This window comes from Mobula hypostoma, chromosome 21 (genome assembly GCF_963921235.1).
Source record: "Mobula hypostoma chromosome 21, sMobHyp1.1, whole genome shotgun sequence".
NCBI classification, from domain to species: Eukaryota; Metazoa; Chordata; class Chondrichthyes; order Myliobatiformes; family Myliobatidae; genus Mobula; species Mobula hypostoma.
In genome coordinates, this window is record NC_086117.1 from 49298921 (window position 1) to 49313371 (window position 14451).

At 46.6% G+C, this 14451-nt stretch overlaps 1 protein-coding gene across 2 annotated transcripts in view; it reads right to left on the reverse strand.

Moving 5' to 3' along the window:
• Window positions 1-14451, reverse strand: part of LOC134359997 (probable voltage-dependent N-type calcium channel subunit alpha-1B) — a 910000-nt gene that overhangs the window by 526508 nt on the left and 369041 nt on the right. For both annotated transcript variants that reach the window (XM_063073960.1, XM_063073961.1), the window contains one exon: window positions 14004-14095. In XM_063073960.1, coding sequence (XP_062930030.1) covers window positions 14004-14095 — 92 coding nt within the window. The remainder of the gene's footprint in view (window positions 1-14003; window positions 14096-14451) is intronic.

Genomic DNA, 14451 nt, shown 5'->3' on the forward strand with positions numbered 1-14451 from the left:
CGAAAACTAGCTGAAATGTGGACTCATCTGACCACAGCACACGGTTCCACAGTCTTTCAGTCCATCTGAGATGAGCTCGGGCCCAGAGAACTCGCCAGCATTTCTGCATAGAGTTGATGTATGGCTTCCTCCTTGCGTAATACAATTTCAAGTTGCATTTCTGGATGCAGCGACGGACTGTGTTGAGTGGCAATGGTTTTCTGAAGTACTCCCGAGCCCAGGTGGCTATAATTGTCACAGTAGCATGACGGTTTCTTAGGCAGTGCCACCTGAGGGCTCAAAGATCACGCGCATTCAACAGTGGTTTCCGACCTTAACCTTTACGCACTGAGATGTCTCTGAATTCTCTGAATCTTTTCACAATATATGTACAGTAGATGTTGAAAGATCTAAATTCCCCGCAATCTTGCGTTGAGAAAGGTTCCTTTTGAACTGATACTTGAATATTCTGTGCACTTTTCAATCTTATTTTAACTCTGTCCCAACTTTTGTTGAGTGTGTTGCAGCCATCAAATTCTAAATTTGTGTATATTTACAAAATACAATTAAGTTGGTCAGTAAAGCTATTGAAAATCTTTTCTTTTTACTTTCGTCAGTTAAATAAAGGTTCACGTGAATTAACATATCACAGATTTTTGTTTTTATTGCATTTTGGATAATATCCCAACTTTTCTGGAAATGGGGTTTGTACTACCACTTTGGCTTCTCCCACAAAGCCAACATCTAATTCAATTTGCTACCTTATCCTGAATGCCAAGCAATTTAACCTTGTTGACCAATCTCACATGTGGGACCTTGTCAAAGGCCCATGTTGACACATTCCCCTCAGTAACAAGTATGACACCTGAATGGTGTTAGGGGGTTGACCTACCAGGGGAAAGCCACAGCAGCCAGATTTCTGGCACTGAGTCTGGCTCTGTGGGTCAGAAAGGAAGGGGCGGGGCGGGGAGTGGTGACAGGGGATTCAATAGTTGAAGGAGCAGACAGCAGACTCTGTGGATGTGAAAGGGACACCCGGATGGCATGTTGCTTCCAGGTGCCAGGGCCAGGAACGCTTTCAATCTTCAACCTACAACAGGCTAAAAGGGAGGGTGAGCAGCCAGAAGTTATGGCGCATATTGGTACCAATGACATAGGTACCAAAAGGGATGAGGTCCTGAGGAAAGAATGTAGGGAGTTATGTAGGAAGCTGGAAAGCAGGACCTCAAGGGTAGTAATCTCTGGATTACTGCTTGTGACATGCATCAGTGAGGGCAAGAATAGGATGAGTTGGCAGAAGAATGTATGGCTGAGGAATTGATGCAGAGGGCAGGACTTCAGATTTCTGGATCATTGGAATCTCTTCCGGGGAAGGTGAGACCTGTACATAAAAGATGGGTTACACTTGAACTTGAGTGGGATCAATATCCTTGCAGGCAGATTTGCTCCAGCTGTTAGGGAAGGATCTACAGTGATAGGACAGAGGATGGGGCAGTCGGTATACATGTGTGGGATTTTGTGAATAAACATGCGAGTCATTCAATGTGCTTAGCAAAAGCAGCAGCCCATTAATTCCATTACAAATAAACTAAAAGCAGTTGCCTTATATAGATGATATTACATCATGATATTACCATCTCTTAAAGTGAAACCAACAACTCAGTGATTGTGTTTGTGAATTATGTAGAAGAGTTTCTATTATGAATAATACAGTAAATGATATACCTCTATATAAGAACCAGGAAAACCGAGGAATTCATTATGGCCTTCAGGGAGGGGAAGTCAGGAAAACACCCACCATTCGTCATTGAGGGGCTAGTGGTGGAAAGGGTGAGTAGATTCAAGACCTTTGATGTCACCATCTCGGAGGATATTGCAATGATACAGCACAAAGAAGCCACAGCAGAGGCTGTACCTCATTAGCACTTTGAGGAGACGTAGTGAGGGCAGCATGATAGCATAGTGGTTAGCAGACTGGTTTGCAGTACCAGCGACCCGGGTTCAATTCCCGCTGCTGTTTACGGGACTATGGGGAGAGGGCCCCCGGTTGAGACATCGCACGGGAGAGCAACTCCTGTGTCCCCGAACTTGACGTCAGACAACTGCAGGCCCGTAAGCCTGGACCTCAGGGTCGGTAGTTCGGTAGCTGCCATGCTGACAAGAGTCAACCCCGATGCGTACAGCATCGATGGCAGGTCAGGAGAGGCAATCAATCACAGTAGTGTTGCTGCAGTAGCTGAGAAAGTGAAAAGTAGGCTACCTGAAATGGCATTTAGCGGAGTTAATAATCAGCCCAGGTTGGCTTAAGTGCTTGAAAAATGTGCAGGGATGTGATAAGTGTTTGCATTTGGATGCACTGGTGACAAGTGTGCCGTCCAGGTATACAAAAAGAAAATCTAACTCTTTTATCACAGAGTCTTTTAGTCACTGGAACGTCTGTGCGGCGTTTTCAACCCCAGCAGTGTGCACAGGAACTCAAATTGGCCGAATGGGGTTAGAACAGCCGCTTTGGGAACATCTTCAGCGCACACAGGCACCTGGTACGGAAACACCAATACCCTTGAACAGAAGTTGTGGATGAAAATCCTACAAAAATAGTGGATACAGCCAAATCCATCACAGGTAAAGTCCTTCCCATCATTGAGCACATCTACATGAAACACTGTTGCAGGAAAGCAGCATCCATCATCAGGGACACCCAGCATCCAGCAGCTGCCATCAGGAAGAAGGTACAGGAGCCTCAGGGCTCCCACCACCATGTTCAGGAATAGTTACTACCCCTCAACCATCAGGCTCTAGAACCACTGGGGATAACTTCACTCAGCTTCAGTTGCCCGTTATTGAAATGTTTCCACAACCAATTGACTCACTTTCAAGAAATCTTCATCTCATGTTCTCAATACTTATTGCTTATTTATATATTATTGTTATTATTTCTTCCTTTTTTATTTGCCCACTTTGTTGTCTTTTGCATGCTGGTTGAACACTGAAGTTGGTGCAGTCTTTCATTCATTCTGTTATGGTTATTATTCTATAGATTTATTGAATACACCCACTTGAAAATGTATTTCAGAGTTGTATATGGTGACATATATGTACTTTGAAAATAAATTTACTTTGAACTTTGAACATTGCTAGCCCCTGACTAATTCCGCTTTAGAAAAAAATATCTTTTCAGCTAAATGTGCTGAAAAGTCTTGTATATGTGGGACTGGGTGATGATCAGGGGTGGTCAGCAGTAACCGTCATTGGGCTAAGGGACCACAAGCAGGGCTGAGTCCTGAGGGCTATTTGGCCCTCATATAATGCCAAGTATTTCCATGTTAGCAAACTCAGCCTTCGCGCTGGCTAACTTTTCTGGGTCTAGCCGACGCACACGGGAGTGGACCAGCGAGTCACTTATGGAAGTGCTCGACCACGTGCTTTGTGACTGTAGTGGAAACTGTGGGTTTGGTGAGGTTTGAGAATTCGCCGAGCAGGCAAGTGAATTCACATGTGGTGGTGCGTGCGCTTGACAGGGTCATCGTGGGGAACTTAGTGGGGATATAGGGTAACAACCCAAAGTCCCTTGTGTCCACAAGCTGGAAATGCTTAAGCTCACAGGAAATCTGCACCGAGCAGAGGTGGAGCAGCTTTAGCCAAGACAAAGTCCCGTGTGTAGCATCATCCACCGAAGCAGAGCATCGCATGTCGTGTCCCTTAAGTCTGGTTCCTGCTGCCGTTGGCAGCTTCCAGCGAGGGTCCGTCGTTCTCTGCCTTACAATCAATGGGTGATGCCAGCAGCACACTCACTCCAGCGTCCGTGTCACACACGAAGCACCACCCTGAAAGGCTGTCCGTAATGAACAATAGATGACCCTGGCAGCTGGAACCCACTGTGTTCACAGATCTCCACCGTCCCAATGGACTAGCACTGTCGAAGCTGTATGACGGTCGGCATTTACTGGTGTTTGTGCTGAATCATGCATGGTAAAAACATAGACCCAGTGTTGTTTGGCTGAAAGCTGCTGACAGGGCTTATTGAGAAAGAGAAAGGAGGGGAGGAACAATGCACCTCTGCCAGGCTGAGTGTAGACTATCGGTATTTTAACAAGCTCCCCACAGTCCTTCATGGGTGTATTAGCTAGGGCTGTGCGAACCTGATCAGGAACTTGTTGCATGAAGAGTTCTTTAAAAATTGAGCAAGGATGGTTATTGTCCAGGAGAGATAGCATGTGGTCCATAAGTCTTGAAGACCTATCGTCACCCAGGCCTGGCAAGGAAAGCAACTGTTTTGTGTGCTCAGACTCAAACAGTCCAGAAGTCAGGAAAAGGTGAGTTTTCAGAGTGATATATTTATCACGTGCAGGCAGGTCTTCCAGTAGACTCACCACCTTGGCTGCAGTGGAACTACTTAGTAATGCTACAACGTAGTAAAACTTGGTATTGTCCGCGGTGTGAACTTGTGCAAACTACATGGTAGCGTGCTGCTTCCAAAGCTCCAGCAGCTTTTGAGTGACTGCATTGGCCAACATGTCACTGGGTAACTCCGGAATCACCTGAGAGTGTTGGTGTCACCAGTGTAGGTGCCCAATATTTAACTCTCTCTGCTAGCATCCCTGCAGTTTCTGCGTGAGCCTCCCACACAGTCTGAAGGAACACCTTGTCAGGCTCTGGGAATTTCTCCACCTTAATCTGCCTCAAGATAGTAAACACCTCCTCCTCTGTAATCTGTATCGGGTCCATGACCTCGCTGCTGCTTTGCCTCACTTCTGTAGGCACTGTGTCAGCCTCCCAAGTAGAGATGCAATAAATCCAGTTCAAATCTCCCCCATCTTGTTTGGCTCCACACATGGGTTACCATTCTGATCTTCCAGAGGACCAATTCTGTCCCTTGCAATCCTTTTGCTTGTAACTGTAGAAGCTTTTGGGATTCTTCTTCACCTTGCCTGCTAAAGCAACCTCTTGCCTTCTAATAGCCCTCCTGATTTCTTTCTTAAGTGTTTTTTAGCATTTCTTATACTCGTCAAGTACCTCATTTGTCCCTATCTGCCTTTACCTGCTGTGCACCTCCTATTTTCCTTAACCAGGGCCTCAATATCTTTCGAAAACCAAACCGGTTATGAGGTGTTATAACTAAACCGGTTATCCTAGCCTTTTATTCTGACAGGCTCATACAAACTTTGTGTTCTCAAAATTTCACTTTTGAAGGCTTCCCACTTACCAAGTATACCTTTGCCAGAAAACAACCTGTCCCAATTCCTGACTTGGTCTGCGGTCTTAACATCTGTCTCCACAACCACTCTACTATCTGTTTGGGCACTCTAGTTCCCATCCCCCTGCAACTCTGGTTTAAACCAAACCCCTCTCCCATGCAGTACTAGCAATTCTTCTCAATAGGATGTTAGTCCTCTCCAGTTTAGGTGTAAACTGCCTCTTCTGTACAGGTCAACCTTCCCTGGAAGAGAAGCCGAAAATCCAAAAATCTGGAAGAACTAAATCTGACTTGGTTGCAGGAAGGGCAGGACTGGCAGCTCAATATTCTGGGGTACTGTTGTTTCGGACATGATAGAGCGGGAGGGATTAAAAGGGGAGGGTGGCATTACTAGTCAGGGAAAATGTCACAGCAGTGCTCAATCAGGGCAGACTAGAGAACTCCGGTAATGAGGCTTTATGGATGGAACTGAGGAATAAGAAAGGTATGACCATGTTAATGGAGCTACGTTATAGCCCACCCAACAGTCCGCGGGATTTAGAGGATCAAACTTGGAGAGAGATCGCAGATTGTTAAACTGTATGATCGTTAAACGGTATGATCTTCCTATTTCTGACCCCACTAGCATGTGCTTCAGGTAGCAAACCTGAGATCACGACCATGGCCCTGTCTTTTAACAGCACCTAACTCCCTGAACTCACTTTGCAGAACCTTGACCCTCTTCCTACTTATGTCATTGGTAACTCCATGGACCACGACTTCTGGCTGCTCACCCACCCACTTAAGAATGCTGAGGAACACTCACAACACACTGGAGGAACTCAACAGGTCAGGCAGCATCCGTGGAAAAGATCGGTTGACGTTTCGGGCCGGAACCCTTCGTCAGGACTGTCGGGGGAAGGGGCAGAGGCCCTATAAAGAAGGTGGGGGGAGGGTGGGAAGGAGAAGGCTGGTAGGTTCCAGGTGAAAAACCAGTAAGGGAAAAGATAAAGGGGTGGGGGAGGGGAGGCAGGGAGGTGATAGGCAGGAAAGGTATGTCCATACATGGCCTCCTCTACTGCCATAATGAGGTTAAACTCAGGTTGGAGGAGCAACACCTTATATACCGTCTAGGTAGTTTCCAGCTCCTTGGTATGAACATAGAATTCTCCAACTTCCAGTAATTCCCTCCCCCTCCTTTCCCCTATCCCTATTTCACTCCGCCCCCTCCCCCAGCTGCCTATCACCTCCCTCATAGTTCCGCCTCCTTCTACTACCCATTGTGTTCTCCCTTATTCTTTCTTCACCTTTCCTGAAGAAAGAATTACCGGAAGTTGGAGAATTCTATGTTCATACCAAGGGGCTGGAGACTACCTAGACAGTATAGAGATGTTGCTCCTCCAACCTGAGTTTAGCCTCATCATGGCAGTAGAGGAGGCCATGTATGGACATATCTCCCTCCCCCACTCCTTTATCTTTCCTCTTACTGGTTTTTCACCTGGAACCTACCAGCCTTCTCCTTCCCACCCTCCCCCCACCTTCTTTATAGGGCCTCTGCCCCTTCCCCCGACAGTCCTGACGAAGGGTTCCGGCCCAAAAAGTCAACCGATCTTTCCACTGATGCTGCCCGACCTGCTGAGTTCCTCCAGTGTGTTGTGAGTGTTGCTTTGACCCTAGCATCTGCAGAATATTTTGTATTTAAGAATGCTGAGGACTTGATATAAGATGTCCCAGACCCTGGCACATGGGAGACAATGTACAATCCTGGAATCTCGTTCTTGTCCACAGAACCTCCTTGCTCTTCCCCTCACTAACGAATTTCCTATCACCATAGCTCAAATGTTCTCCACCCCTTCCCTTCTGAGCCACAGAGCTGGACTCAGTGTCAGGGATCTGACCACTGTGAGTTTCCTCTGCTTGGTCACCGCCCCACCCAACAGCATCCAAAGTGGTATCTACAGAGGATGCAGCGGAGATTTGCCAGGATGCCGCCTGGATTAAAGAATATATCTTATGAAGGAAGGTTAAGCAAGCTAGGGCTTTTCTCTTTGGAGTGACAGTGTATGAGAGGCGACTTGATGGAAGTATGTAAGATTATGAGAGGCATAGGCCAGCATCTTTTCCCAGGGCACTGCAATGGCCAATATCAGGGCACATCCAGTTCAGGTGAGTCAAGGAAAGTTTAGATTTGAAAGATTGTTTCTTTACTCAGAGTGGTAGGTACCTGGAAAACAATGCAGGGGTTGGTGAAAGAGAATCATGTGATGACCTCCGTCGGTCAGAGCTGACCATGAATATTGAGTCCTAGTTGTCTAGATATGCAGGCCTGGACAGTACGATATGGAGAGCAACCTGTCACCCACGGAGCCACCTCCCCCTCTCCACACAACCAATGAACCCAAAGAAATGGCAGAGACAAAAACAGTCGGTACCAGCAGCATCACAGGAGTTGCCAGTCATCATTGAACTCAGTGTAGGACTGCCTCAAGGTCTCCAGCTCCGGATTCTTCCCTCGGGATTTACTCCTGAAGCCTTCCCCCTGAGTGGGTATAGCCACAAGAGAGTGGAGGTTTGAGATCAGACTTTTCCTTCTCCTAGATGAGCTGCCAACCTCGGCTAACGAGCCCCATCTGCCCAAGAATAATACACTAAGGATATTTAAAATACTCTGAGGTAGGCACTTGGAGTTAAGAGGGTCATGAACTGTGTAGGAGGGAAGGGTCAGATTAATGGTGCAGTAGGTTTATATTGGAAAGCACTGCATGTTCTAAGTTCTAAATGTGGAAGAGCTGCCAGACATAATTGCCCTAATGCCGAACAATTACACAGACAGAACTGAGGAGGGGTTGGTAACTGGCCTTTCACTGTTGCCCCGTTCAAGGAAAATGACACTTAATGATCTTTGTACAGGTAAGTACTTACTCACGAGCACAAGCTCCAAAGGTTGGGCACAAATGGCCGAATCACATAGAGATTATTGACCTCATCAGCATACATGGACGAATTGTTACTTGGCACGTTTAGGACGATTGGGTATTGGGCACCTGTTGGATTTTCTCAGCATCACATTGAGTACCAAGGCAAACACACAATAAAGCCTTGCATGTGACCATTAAGAAACAACTAAAATAAATAGCAATCTTATGTAATCATCACAATCTAAAATGAAGTGTGAATTTTTCAGTATGTAATGGTAAAACCCATCGTGCTGTATATAATTTTCACCCACACAGTCTGAAATTGAATATACCACAGGAAATTTCAATATATGAAATAATCGTCATGATTTGGCCATTCGACGAAGTCTGGAGTATGAAGCGACTGGATATGAAACTTGATTATTGACTTGTTTTAACGCAGCCATTCCTCTTTCTCCAGTTGTCACTTTGAGGATGAGAAGCAGATGAACAATCCATTTGGGGATAATACTGGCTACAAGCAATTCAGTCTATGTTCTGCCTTGTAGAACATATCCAATCAGTTTTAAAAGGCAGGTGGCAAAAACTTAAAACACAACAAATAATGTTACGAGAATACACATAAAATTAAGATGTTTGCTGGCCTGGGCTAGCATCAGTGGCATCAGCAGTTGGTCTGCCACCTGCCCTCAGGGGAAGGAGAGATAAGGAACAATGGAGCAGCGTCTGGAGATGTGTAATGAAGGGATGTGGGAGGAAGAGCTGTCTGGAGCGGCTCCCCCCTTTGAACCCTGAACTGTTTGAAGTGATGGACAGGCGATACCCCAGCAGGGGGATAAAAAGGGACAGGTTCGCTAAGACAGACACACACGCCACCCGAGGTAACGAGACCCTGGAAGCGGTGCGCCTCTCACGAGTGGTGAGAAGTACCGGACAACGCACAGGGTGGAAAGGTACGATCAGCGGGAACCCGGTGTGTGTCCGCCCTTGCCTGGGTGCCGGGTTCACTGCAGGGGATCGACCGCATCTGGAGGAGGGGTCACAGTCGGTGACCTCAGGTGACATCACCAAGGACCCGCCCAAAAGCTGTTTGTGAGCCATCTCGCTGGTCTGTGAGCCATCTTGCTGGTCTGTGAGTGAAGCCGTTCTGAATGATGAGTTGTTCCTATTCTATCTCTCTCTTCCCCCACGTTGTCCACCGCCATGGCAACGATTACTGCGAACTGAACTACAAACTGGACTGAACTTTGAGTCATTTTGAAATTGGTCATTTACCCCTAGACAACGATAGAGCTTGATTGATGCTGTTATCTTAATTCTGTGCACATGTGTGGTTATCATTGTTGAATTGTTGCATTTATTATCCTTTCGATTACTGTGTTGCTTGTTTCTTTAATAAAACTTTCTTAGTTCTAGTACTCCAGACTCCAACTGAGTGATCCATTTCTGCTGGTTTAGCAACCCAGTTACGGGGTACGTAACATAAGTGGGGTTCTCGTCCGCGATTTTGAACGCTAAATTTGGGACGGAGTAAATTGATTGGGTTAAAATTCCCGAAAGAAAGAAAAGACAAACAGCAGAAATGGAGGTTGAGGAATTTATAAAGGCGCCGACCTTGGAGGCATTAGAGGATGCCAGGAAATCGGAATTGATAGCTGTGGCAAAACGGGTGAATCTTGCTAAGGTGAAGTCGACAATGAGGAGAGAGGAGATACACAGAGCTATTGTAGAGCACTATGTATCTAAAGGTGTGTTTCCCCAAGGTGAGCTGGGGGAGGTGTCTATTGAAAAACCTGCTGGAGACGCGGTACAGGTACAGCTTGAAAAACTGAGACTCGAGCACGAGTTCCGGGTACGGCAGTTAGAAAGGCAGGAGAAAGAGAGAGAGTTAGAAAGGCAGGAGAAAGAGAGAGAGTTAGAAAGGCAGGAGAAAGAGAGAGAGTTAGAAAGGCAGGAGAAAGAGAGAGAGGTAGAAAGGCAGGAGAGGGACAGACAGTTGGAGAGAGAAGAGAGAGAGAGGGACAGACAGTTGGAGAGAGAGGAGAAACAGAGGGAAAGGGAATTTGAGCTGGAGAAGTTAAAGATAAGGGCCGAGCAGGGGCTCGTGCTGAACCAAGGTGGAGGGTTCCGGGCGACCCAGGAGGTTAGGCTGGTTCCCCCATTTGACGATACCGATGTGGATCGGTACTTTCTTCATTTCGAAAAGGTGGCTATAAGTCAGGAATGGCCGAGGGATAAGTGGGTTGTCTTACTTCAGAGTGTACTGAAAGGGAAAGCCCAACAAGCTTACTCAGCTTTATCCGCGGAAGATGCCCAGAAGTATGAGGTGGTGAAGGAGGCCATCCTCAGGATTTATGAGTTGGTCCCGGAGGCATACCGGCAGAGGTTCCGGAATGCGAGGAAGCGGTGGGACCGCACGTATTTGGAGTTTGCTCGTGAGATGCAAACATATTGTGAGCGTTGGTGCGCCTCGAAAGGGGTAGAGGGGGATTATGACAGACTGCTGCAGCTGATTCTGATTGAGCAGTTTAAAGGTTGTGTCCCTGAGGGTATGAGACCCTACCTCGATGAGAAAGAGGCAGCCACGTTAGCCGCAACTGCTAAGTTAGCGGATGAGTATGCGTTGACGCATAAAATGAAGGTTGCCCCGAGTAAAGGCTACCAGAAGGGTAGTCAGGACGGCGGGGAGAGTCTGCCGGAAAAGTCAGAAAGTAAGCCGGGGACTAGTGAAAAGGATAAGGTAGACCGGGAGCAGTCTGGTAGGAAGTCTCCTGGGGTCGTCTGTTATAATTGTGGGAAAGTCGGACACTTTGCGTCCAGGTGCTTTGCCCCAAGGAAGGAGACGGGGAAAGGAAAAGCGGAAATTTTGAATGGCTGTATTGAGCTGTTAAGCGAACCGCTAGGGAAGGACAGGTCTGAAAAAGTCCAGGAAGGGCGCGAGAGGTTTATCTCGGCCGGACTGGTGTCAGTGAAAAAGAGGTTAAAACCAGTTCCAGTGCGGATCTGGAGAGACACGGGAGCGTGTCAGTCACTAATACTGAAGAGTGTATTAGAGTTTAGCTCAGAGACCCAGACTGGGGAGGTAGAGGTCAAAGGTGTTGGGGAAGGGACAGAGTCAGTCCCTTTGCACCAGATACATTTACAGAGCAACCTGGTCTCTGGACTAGTCACGATCGGGGTGAGGTCCGAATTACCGATGAAAGACGTGGAAGTCTTGCTCGGTAATGACATCGCCGGAGGGATCGTGTTCCCAGTCGTGAGATTGACGGGTCAGCCTGCCAGCATGGAGGCCCCGCCCGCGATGGTGAATTTGGCTGAAACATTTCTGCCAACCTTGTATGAGACAGGGTGTAGTGAGATAAGAGGTAGTGAGGGAGCTGGGACGGACGTAGCAGTAGCCAGGAAAGAATTTGTGCAGACGCAGGAGCGAGACGAGGGGCTGATGGTTTTTGCCGAGACCGCTCTCTCTGACACAGCCTTGACAAGCTATTGTGCGGATGAGGAAGTGCTAAGGAAGAAAGGGAAATCAAGTACAGCATCCGCAGATGAGGAGTGGGGGGTGGTGCAAAAGAGTTACGGGGATGAGGTTTTTAACATGGCCCACGAGGTACCCCCCGGTGGACATTTTGCGGTGCTGGAGGAAACAGTTGGTGGAATCATGAAAGAGATTTACCGGCTGCCCAGGGGGAAGAATGTTATTGATCATGACCGACGCGAACTGAGACGGTCACCGGCTTTTGATATGCTAACAAACCTAGTCGGTGTTAGCGTGGAAATCAATGAAGCTAGGGGCCCCTTGATAAGAGGAAAAAACCATTTTGAAAAGATTAGGATGGGATCGGTCAGATGGGAGAAGGCTATTGTTTTGGCCAGGTCTACTGATAAGGTCTCTCCCTTAATCCCCGAAGGAGTAATTAAACGACTCGCACCCATGTGTTTGATTGTCCCGAGAAAATGCAAAGAACTGGGACGTTGGGTTATGTCTGTTACAATAGGGCAGCCAAGTAAACAACACCCATATTTTTTGAGTAATTCAGTGACTAAAGGGCTGATGAACACAGAGGTGTGTATTGGCAATTTAATACGGCTGTCTGAAGCCAGTTTGATAGTGAACCTTGAAAAAAATGAATTCGGCCACACGAGAGTCACTTACCTGGGAATTGTGGTGACACAGGGGCAGCTGGCAGTGATGCAAGCTACAGTGCAGGCTATCGCTGACCTCCCAACCCCGACAGACAAGAGGGCCCTCAGAAGGCTCTTGGAGATGGTGGGGTACTGCAGGAAGTTTTGCAATAACTCTGCGGTCAATACCCGTCCCCCTCCTACTAAGCCCTTGCGAGAGAAAACTGAGTCGGAATGGGACGACCCTTGTTGTTGTGGTCCGGGACAAAACCAAATGAGAGGTTACATTGGTCGCAATTCATCAGTGTTTTTTTGGCCACTATGAAGTTTGCTGAGTTGGAGCCTGGTCTAAGGGATTATTAATAACACGTGTAAAAGGAACAGAAAATGTGATGACTGTCTGTCAAGGTGTTGACAATTTCAAATTCTCTGTATTAGCTAAATAACTGTTAAAGATGTATATTGTGTATGTATCAGATAATGTAGTCATGTTTGTAATTTTTACCTCCCGGTAAAAATCCTTAAAGGGGGGAAGTGTTACGAGAATACACATAAAATTAAGATGTTTGCTGGCCTGGGCTAGCATCAGTGGCATCAGCAGTTGGTCTGCCACCTGCCCTCAGGGGAAGGAGAGATAAGGAACAATGGAGCAGCGTCTGGAGATGTGTAATGAAGGGATGTGGGAGGAAGAGCTGTCTGGAGCGGCTCCCCCCTTTGAACCCTGAACTGTTTGAAGTGATGGACAGGCGATACCCCAGCAGGGGGATAAAAAGGGACAGGTTCGCTAAGACAGACACACACGCCACCCGAGGTAACGAGACCCTGGAAGCGGTGCGCCTCTCACGAGTGGTGAGAAGTACCGGACAACGCACAGGGTGGAAAGGTACGATCAGCGGGAACCCGGTGTGTGTCCGCCCTTGCCTGGGTGCCGGGTTCACTGCAGGGGATCGACCGCATCTGGAGGAGGGGTCACAGTCGGTGACCTCAGGTGACATCACCAAGGACCCGCCCAAAAGCTGTTTGTGAGCCATCTCGCTGGTCTGTGAGTGAAGCCGTGTTCTGAATGATCAGTTGTTCCTATTCTGTCTCTCTTCCCCCACGTTGTCCACCGCCATGGCAACGATTACTGCGAACTGAACTACAAACTGGACTGAACTTTGAGTCATTTTGAAATTGGTCATTTACCCCTAGACAACGATAGAGCTTGATTGATGCTGTTATCTTAATTCTGTGCACATGTGTGGTTATCATTGTTGAATTGTTGCATTTATTATCCTTTCGATTACTGTGTTGCTTGTTTCTTTAATAAAACTTTCTTAGTTCTAGTACTCCAGACTCCAACTGAGTGATCCATTTCTGCTGGTTTGGCAACCCAGTTACGGGGTACGTAACAATAATAACTGGTAAATTGCAGAATTTCTTGAACCATTTCAGCAGTCAAACCAAGGCATATACTTATCACTTTTCAGTTCAAACTTCTGTTGTTAAAGGTGAGATTTAAGCAAATGAACTATAATTAAAATGTGTACAATTAGGTGGTTAAATATCAACCAGCAGATAGTTATTTTACTTTAACTAGTAACTTAAAAAAGTAATGATTGATGATGAGGGAAGGGAGCAATATTAGGTTTTAAATGGCATATTGCACATTTTTCACCATTTTAAATTCACAATAACAGAATGATGTGGTCATGTTCAATGTACGAATCTTTTACATGAAAAATGAAATTTACATAAATCCTCCTTCAGACCAGACGTAATAGCAATTGCTCAAAAGAAATGTGCAACAGTGAAGCATTTGGTCAACATACTTGGAATTCCAGATACGAGTTTCAGTGGTCGTAGGACTCGCACAGCCCTCAAGGTTCGCAGGTCAAAATCCGTCCCAACAGTGGCTAAAATTCTGTGCAAAATAACAATCACAGTATTAACTTCCTTGTAAAAAAATCTGGCTTCAAACAGTTACACCAACAAATATGTCCAAGTTAGTTAAAGTTGGGAGCAGATTATTCTTATACCCGCCCCCCCAAACACAGTATTTGTAAAGCAACACACACGAAATGCTGGAGAAACTCAGGAGGCTAGGCATCATCTTTACTTAATACTTTATTGTCGCCAAAACAATTGCTACTAGAACGTACAATCATCACAGCGATATTTGTTTCTGCGCTTCCCGCTCCCTGGATTACAAATCAATAGTGAATATTAAAAATTTAAATTATAAATCATAAATACAAAATAGAAAAAGGGAAAGTAAGG